Genomic DNA, 9219 nt, shown 5'->3' with positions numbered 1-9219 from the left:
TGCTGGTTAAATTTAATCATGATTAATTTCATGAGAGCCAATCAGAGTTTTCAAGGAAGCCTTCTCTTATTGGTTCTCGTGACATTAATTGAAATTCAACAGACTTCTGTGCGACCGGGTCTAGGCACTACCTCCGTAAACAAAGCCATAGTGCATTCTGGTGACGTCATCACAGGTAGGGCTCCTACAACAATAAAACACTAGTGCCCCGTTTCACCAACCTTGGTCAAGGCATTTGAACATGGTTAAAGTCTATCAGAAATAATTCGTTCCACCAACACTAGTTAAGTTTAACCACGGTCAAACCAATGGTTAAGTTTGACTGCCGCCGAACGGACGATCAAATTATTTGAACACTGGTTCGATCACTTTCCTAGCTTGTTTGTAGGTTACCATATGTTTTTGACGCAATGAAAAATTTCAAAGTTTTTAGTGCGATTGAATTTTGTTGTAGTAAGTTATTTATTAGGTTTGCTCTCGGAATCTTTTTATTAGTAAATAATTATATTATAGAAAGAGATATTTTGAAAAAGATTTGCTTCACTCTTTATTACACAGTAGGCCTACATTATTCAATTAACCTTGCTGCTTCAATGTATCTCATTAGAATTGGAATGTTCTGTTGTTAAAGAAAATTGTAAAAATGATGGTGATTTGTGAATCTCTTTGTACGGGAGTATTCAATTCATATTTGAACTATTATTATAAATTAATGTAGATGTGTGACTATACAAAACGTCTGTGCCCTAGGCGTATATAGGAAGAGGGCCCAGGGGGCCTGTCCCGAAATAATGAATATGAAGAAAAATCAGTACAGGTAATTACAGAAAAAAGTACAGTAATCTGAATTTTTGACGGCCCGACGGTAAAGTAAAAGAGCATTCAGCGCAAATTACCCTCTGAATATGAACAGCGAAACTGATATTAAGTATCATGGGGTGTTACTATATTTACTATATTACAGAATTTTATTTGGATTTTCGTTTAATAATAATTATTAATTCATTAGCATTTGAAAAATTGCAATATCTCAGTAATTTTCATCCATAAAAATCAGATGTAGCCAATAGCAAGCCAGCAAACATGTTGGCCAACTTCAGAAAAGTACAGCTACAAGAGTTGACCATGTTCAAATTTGACTGACGGAGTTTTGATCAATCCCGAGGTTGGTGGAACAGTTGTATGTTTGAACGAGTGATCAAATTTTGACTACGGTCTAATTGACCATGGCTAGGCTATATTTGATCAAGGTTGGTGAAACGGGGCATAGCTGATATAGATCTGCTGAAATCACCAAATTTTTATTGATGTAGGAGCCCTACCTGTGCTGACGTCACCAGAATGCACTATGGCTTTGGTGGTGGACCAGGTAGTGGACCAGGCCTAAGTCTCCCTGAGCCACCTGTCACCTGATTGACTTATTCAATTATTATGAATGTATTCTATATATTTATTGATAAGGAATAATTTCTACTCTTTTTGAAATAAATTGATCAATTTGCTCACCCATCTGATCGATAATCGGCGCCATCCTTAGCGTTATCCCCACCAACAGCATACACGTGAAGAGCAGAAACCCAGCTGTTATGATGATAGTCCACTTGGCGCGTTTGGGAAGGTCATCCGGGTCAACAACCTTGACCTTGGCTGCGGCCTCGCGCGCATGCGCGTACATCAGCTGTCGGTCAGTCAGCTGTTTGCGTTTGTGGTGGTCGGTCAGCTGTTTGCGTTTCCGCCGTTTGCGACGGGGTCGGTGACCTCTGGGGTCGATGACTCCGGCGGGACCCGAGTCAAGGTCAAGGTCGTCCAGCTCCATGTCGACGGTTACGAAGTGGGAGTCGTCTGGACGCCTGCGCAGTTCAAATTAACAAAATGTTAAATTTATTGAGAATAACTTATGTAAACTTTGCTTCATGACGCCTATTGCAGAGAAAACTGCACAAGCAGCAAGGAAATGATTTGGATGAGCTTGAAAATAATGCCAGTGATTTCAAATTTGTCAAGTCTTTTTAGGGCAGGTTAAATAATTCTAAGTACTTTCAAATTAATTTTAATTCTCCATAAAATGTCATTTGAAGACCAATGATTGAAAATGTTTTATAAATTACCTCAAATGATTTAGTAAAGTACTTTCCAATCATTCAAAGACCAATGATTGGAAATTATTTTTTCCTACAGGTACCTTGGAAAGTGACCATTTCTGCACTGATTGCAGGCCGCAAAGAATCACTTTTCCGCTCTAGTGCGTAAAGTATTACTTTGCGTACTCTTAATACTTTGCATATATCTTGCAGCAATCCTAATCAGCTGTTAACATTGTTGGCGTATATTTCAAATGCGAATTGTTCTATCTATTTCTTCTGATTTCCAAATAAATAAAAATGAGAACTCATTAAATTATACATTTTGAATATTATAAATTATTTATTATTTCAAATAATATTTTTTTCATTCATAAATTGATTCATTGAAAATTATTTAGAAATTAAGATTTACTCAAAATAATTAAAATTCTCAAATTAATTGGATTAATTCAATTTTTAATTTGAATAAATTATCGATTATTAATTTTCAATTGGATTATCAAGTTTAAAATAAATTAAAGTTGTTTATTAATAAACAAATTATACAAACATTGGTGGATTTCAACCATTATTTTACCCATAATCAACCACTTTTCATATTCAATGGTTACTGTAGGAAAAAATTAATGTGAAATGCGTGCGAAAAGTTCCTCTGCTGCACTCAAGAAACCATTCCGCCCTCGCCAGCAAACTGTCACTTTCCGCACCAGTTGCACAAATAACTAATAAAGTACTTTGAAGTACTTTTCAATTACTTGAAGACCAATGATTGGAACTAATTTACGAATAATTTACAATGATTGGAGTGATCTGATTTATAGCTATTAAAACTTAATCTGTTAATATTTGTTCTATTCTATGCCTAGATCACACACTGTACCGTATCTCTGTCGATTCTATAGTGAGGTCCAAGTTATAATGACAGTGGAGAAAGATAGGAGAAAAACGTTGCCGATCCTCTGTTTTGTCAATGCCTTTTATAGACGGTAGCTGATCGAGGCTTATTGATGTAGTATTAACGGGTCAATTATATTTTATTAAGCAATAAATTATATTTTTCAATAATTTCATAATGGATTTTCATAATTAGGATGAAATATTTTGTTGATTAGTTATTAATTCTACATTGTTAAAAGACAATCTGGCAACAGAGCAATGCGAGAAAGAGATAGCGCTATCCGCTTTGTTGAATGATAGACAAGGATAGCAAACACTGCCATTATAACGTGGACCTCACTATAGTACTAACTTTCGTACAAACTTACATTTTGTAATGACACCGGCACCCCTCCTCATCCTCGTCCTCCTCCTCACCGCCCTCCATTGCGCCGCCATGACAGAAGTGCGTTTCGGCCGTGACTGATGCGTCTCTGCTGAGGTGCACCATGGTGGCCGACCCGTCATCCCACTGTTTCACCTTGCACACTGCAGCCGCAGTTGCGTTTGCGGTTGCCGCCGTCGCAGGCGCTAGCTTCTTATGGTGTTTGTGGTGACCTTGATGATGGTGTCTGTGGTGTTTGTGGTGGCCGTGGTGGTGGCTGTGATGTTTGTGGTACCTACGAAAGTCATAAATACTAGTAGTTCTGTGAACAGTAGACCTCACGCAGTATTCTCATCCACAAGTACCTGATTGAAACTATAGACCTTATGGAAATACAGCAATGAGCTGGCTTCTCCACACATCTGTGTAATCACTTGTCAGCTGATTTATGATGAATAATTCTATAGTCTGATTTTTACTCTAATATTGGCGTATGAAGGAGGCTCCTTTCCTTTCATATTATCCTTGAAATGCAAAATTTCCAAAAACTTTGTATATACGTCGACGCGCAATTAAAAAATGAATATACCTGTCAAATTCCATGAAAATCTATTACCGCGTTTCGCCGTAAAAGCGCAACATTTATAAACATTAAGAGAAATGCCAAACCGTCGACTTGAATCTTGGACCTCACTTCGCTCGGTCAATTGTTCACGAATTTCTCTATCCATTAAGAACTGCAATGTGTTTGGGGGTATCATCTTAAAATGTATAAAATCAGGGTACTTTCTTGTATTTATAAAATGAATCATAGTACCCTTCAAAATTAATAAAATAATAGAATAAGAATAAAAATTATAACTAATAGTTTCGGTGGTTACACTATCGTCAGGTTATAAAAAAAATTCAAATAAATGTATAGTGAGGTCCACGTTATAATGGCAGTGAAGAAAGATAGGAGACTTGACGTTGCCAAGTCTCTCCATTTTGCCACTGAGTGTACACAGCTGTTACTCAATTCATGCCATTGAGTTTATCAGAGATTGACAATGGTGTAATAACCGAAACCGGTCTTTCTAATTATCAATAAATCAGTGGTTTTTGGACAATTTCTTAGTCTTTTTCATTCAAATGAATAATTACCACAATATCAACTCCTAAACTACACAGAAAAAAATAATAATTATCATCTCCTTGATAAAATGATCAATTCAATGTCAAATTAATCAAGAAAATATATTTTTTCATAATTTGATTCAAAAATTTGCTTCCATGACAATGGTGTGATTACCGAAACTAGTAGTTATTATTTTTCTTGTAAATTCAGGATTAAATTGAGAAGATTCCTAATTCACAATTTTCCCTCAAATTTTATGACAAATTGAAAAGATTGTGTCCCAATTCACAATTTGGGGATAAATTGGGAAGATTGTGCTCCAACTCACAATTTCCTCCTAAATTTCAGAACAAATTTGGAAGATTATGCACCAATTAATTCACAATTTTTCCTCTCAATTCAGGGATAAATTGGGAAGGTTGTGCTCAAATTCTCAATTTTCCCCCTAAATCTAGGGATAAATTGGGAAGATTGTGTCTCAATTCACAATTTCTCCTATCAATTCAGCAGTAATTTTATATTCTTCAAATGATTCAGGATCATTATTAAAACTAATACCAATTTCATAGGCTTTAGTCTTTTAAAATGCATTGTTTTTTTTACGTTTTAGATCACAAGAAACTATGAAGAATCTACTAAATCAACAATTTTCTGAAATAACCGGATGAATTGGGAAGATTGTGCCCCAATTCAAAATTATCCCTCTCAATTTAGGGATGGATTGAGAAGGGTGTGCCCCAATTCATAATTATCCCTCTCAATTTAGGGATGGATTGAGAAGGGTGTGCCCCAATTCAAAATTATCCCTCTCAATTTAGGGATGGATTGAGAAGGGTGTGCATCAATGACCAATTTTCCCCCCAAAATTTTAGAACAAATTGGGAAGGTTGTGCCCCAATTCAAAATTATCCCTCTCAATTTAGGGATGGATTGAGAAGGGTGTACCCCAATTCATAATTATCCCTCTCAATTTGGGGATGGATTGAGAAGGGTGTGCCCCAATTCAAAATTATCCCTCTCAATTTAGGGATGGATTGAGAAGAGTGTGCATCAATTAACAATTTTCCCCCCAAAATTTTAGAACAAATTGGGAAGGTTGTGCCCCAATTCAAAATTATCCCTGTCAATTTAGGGATGGATTGAGAAGAGTGTGCATCAATTAACAATTTTCCCCCCAAAATTTTAGAACAAATTGGGAAGGTTGTGCCCCAATTCAAAATTATCCCTCTCAATTTAGGGATGGATTGAGAAGGGTGTGCCCCAATTCATAATTATCCCTCTCAATTTAGGGATGGATTGAGAAGGTTGTGCCCCAATTCAAAATTATCCCTCTCAATTTAGGGATGGATTGAGAAGGGTGTGCCCCAATTCACAATTTTTCTTGTAAATTTCAGAATATACTGTGAAGATTCTGTCCCAATTGACAATTTTTTCTCTAAATTCTAGAATAAATTGAGAAAATTTTCACCTGAGATCATGGTGCGTGGGTGAGGTTGGCGCTACTCCATCACTTGGCTTGCGCAGAAACGCCTTGCTTCCTCGGTTGGCTTTAATTGCCACCACCTTAGAATTCACCAGAGCTGCCAGTAGAGACTCCAGTTGTACAACCTTCCAGTAGGCACCGTCTTGCACCTAAAAACAACAAGAATTCATCCATAGTTTGAAAAACTAATTCATCTCACAAAGTGAAAGTTAAATTAAGGCTGTTCGGAACACCTTTTTTATTTTAATTTGATACTCTTTTTCAATATAATGTTAAGATCATTATAAGAGTGAGAAAAAGTGGCAACTAAAATTTTTAAGTGATCTAATAAGCGAGTTATGAGTTGTTGAAGTGCTAAACTCCGTTTTCTTCCCAGAACATAAACGGTTTCGACTATATTAACAGGACTCCTCTTAAAAATTCAAAAAATGTATCTTTCCAAACTAAAACATTTTATTCCCCAAATCGTTCATAAATAGAAAAGTAATATTTTTTTAAATGTATAAGGAGGCACTTAATTCACATAGGTACTAAAATAATAAACCTCATTCCAAATCACTTTCTCGAAGACAATAATTTAAGATCAGCAGAAAAACTAAACTGGATATAAAAAACTGGACATACAGTAATTTTTTCTCCCATCTAGATTTTATATGATTCGAGATTTCTGCTCCAGCATTGTTCTTTCATTAGTTTTTTCATTTTCCAGTGGATTCGCTTACCTTTATTTTGCGAACTTATTCCTATGTTTTCTTCCTTCCCCCATTTCTCCCTTCCCTTTTTCTCCTCATCACTTCTCTCTTCTCTTCTTTGCCTGCCTATTACATGGGAAACCATAGTTGGCTAGGTATCTTCCTCTCTTTTTTTCTCTTCTCCAACACACCCAACTACAAAGCCCATGGTTTTTTATATTTGTAACATTTAATTGTATTTTATTTGTTTTGTAATTCTTTGTTATCTTGTTTTGTGTGTTTTCAATGGATTGAATTGAATTGAAAAAAAAATCGATATCTTGTTTATTTTGGCATAAATCGCGAAAAAACGCATATTTGAACAAAGCCAATGATTTATACTGTATGTATTAAAAAAAGACTCCAATGGAAAATTCGAAACAGTCTATGATCTGGAAAGAAAACGGAGTTTAGCACTTCAACAACCCAAAACTCGCTTATTAGACTACCTGAGAATTTCAGTTGCCACTTTTTCTCACTCTTATAATTATCCTAACATTTATATTGGAAATTATTATAGTGGCAGTGGAGACTTTAGTTGTACTAGCTTCCAATAGGAGGAAAATATCGCAAATTTCTTGATTTTTTGAAACAAACGTATTAAATAAACTTCACGATTCCATTTTCACAAAAATCATTCACCTCACATGAAAGAGGAAATTCTGTTCTTCGAATCAAGACCAAGTACCATTTTTTATCATTTTGGATTACCGAGATACATAGCTATAAATATAGAAATTGGCAATTTTTCTATGTATGGAAATATGGGCTAGAATACACTCAAGGAAGAATTTTCTATTTTTTTAATCAAATTTCAGTTATGATAGATGAAATAGAAATTGGCCATTTTTTGTGTATTTAGAGACTCTTGAATAACAGTAAATCGCAGAAAAAATGAGAAAATGACGAGACTGTGGAAATGATTAACTGATCAACAATTTTTCGCATATTTAAAGTTGCGTATCTTGTGAAACACTTTAGATAGAAAATTTATAAAGTAGTCAAGGTTGTACAGAATTTTCTCTCCTTTCCGCTTCCATAGATCGGTTTTCTGATTTCAATACAGTTCAAAAGTTACAGCCAATTGAAAAAATGATTTTTCTCATTTCTTCTCAGTTATTCAAGAGTCTCTAAAACGAATAAAATACATGACATAAACTTGCGATTGGTCTCAAATGAAAGAGAATTACATGTTCTATAAGATATGTTGTCTCAAATGCATCTTGCAAGACTGTTCAATATCGAAAAACTGTCGAGACTGTGAAAATGTGGAAAATATAGCAAATTTCTTGATTTTTTGAATCGAACATATCTTACTCCACGATTATATTTTTACAAGATTTATTCAAAAATCACATGAAACGGGAAGTTCTGTTCTTCAAATCAAGACCAAGTACCATTTTTTATCATTCCGGGTTACCGAGATACACAGTTTTGAATATGGAAATTGGTAATTTCTCTGTGTATTTAAATAAGGGCTTAATTACATTAAAAGAGGATTTTTCTAATTTCCATCAAATTTCAGTTATGATACATGATTTTTTTAAATCACCTTAACGAGCTGAGACGAATGAGCTCCAGTACAAGAAGATCTGATCATTCAGTCAAAAGTTATAAGTGTTTAAAATTTTGATTCTTGTCGTATCCTTAAACGTGCCTCCACTTCGAAATACTTAAATAAAATGTATCTGATGGATGATTTTCATAGAACATAGCCCTCATGAGATGATTTCAGCCGAAATATGTTCATTTTTGTTAGGAAGGCCTTGAAAAAGTATTATGGAACATTTGTATTTTGGCGGTAGAACTTGATTTTCTATGGGTTTATCCCCCCTCACATCTCTACCAAATTCGAAAATCCCCAAGTAATCCTGTTCAGAATTAATTGTTCTTTCACGTGATGTGTGGTTTTCTATCATTACTAGAAAAATTTTCAAGTTGTTTAAGGTAGAGTGGTAGGTTAGCATAATCTTGAAACCCCCTTAAAAATACTCCTTTTTTGAAAATTCGTAGCTCCGGAACCAAAAATGGTGGAATCTTGCTCGACAACTCAATTTATTGAAAATTGTATTATCTTCAACTTTGTAGAGAATGCTTTTTATCGAAAAACTCAAGGTTTTCGAGATTAAATTGAAAAACTAGAAAACGTTCGATATTTTGGGTTTTTTTGGGGGTTTTTGGGGGTGAAGCCGCCCTCTGGCGTGTCAGGAAACTTCAGATTCGAATTCAGCGCCCCAAAATACATATAGAATGATAGAGAAAAATTGCCTTTTACGGCCAAAACAGCCATTTCGGGGCTGTTTCCTAAAAAAAACGACCATTTGACTGAATCAGACGATTTCATCCATAGGCGCTGTATATGCAACCCGCTTTACAGTGATGACAGGCTAAATTACATCTGACTAGAATGAAGGCGCAGGTTATACAACCAGCTTAACAGTGATGCTATTTTGGGAGAGATGGATTGACCTGGACATTTACGACGAAACGCAGTGATAGATTTTCATGAAATTTGACACGTATGTTCCTTTTTTAATTGCGCG

General features: G+C 35.2%; 1 protein-coding gene across 1 annotated transcript in view; it reads right to left on the bottom strand.

Moving 5' to 3' along the window:
- The window catches only part of LOC120355672 (homeobox protein H2.0-like), a gene marked incomplete at its 5' end in the record, with an annotated part of 13899 nt that extends 7805 nt beyond the window's left edge, over positions 1 to 6094 (bottom strand). The window contains 3 exons of the mRNA XM_039444298.1: positions 1507 to 1850; positions 3350 to 3640; positions 5931 to 6094. Coding sequence (XP_039300232.1) covers positions 1507 to 1850; positions 3350 to 3640; positions 5931 to 6094 — 799 coding nt within the window. The remainder of the gene's footprint in view (positions 1 to 1506; positions 1851 to 3349; positions 3641 to 5930) is intronic.
- Positions 6095 to 9219: the final 3125 nt, after the last annotated feature.

This window comes from Nilaparvata lugens, unplaced genomic scaffold (assembly GCF_014356525.2).
Source record: "Nilaparvata lugens isolate BPH unplaced genomic scaffold, ASM1435652v1 scaffold4115, whole genome shotgun sequence".
Classification (NCBI taxonomy): domain Eukaryota; kingdom Metazoa; phylum Arthropoda; class Insecta; order Hemiptera; family Delphacidae; genus Nilaparvata; species Nilaparvata lugens.
The sequence above is the reverse complement of the archived record's forward strand: the minus strand, read 5'-3'. Positions and strand labels throughout refer to the sequence as shown.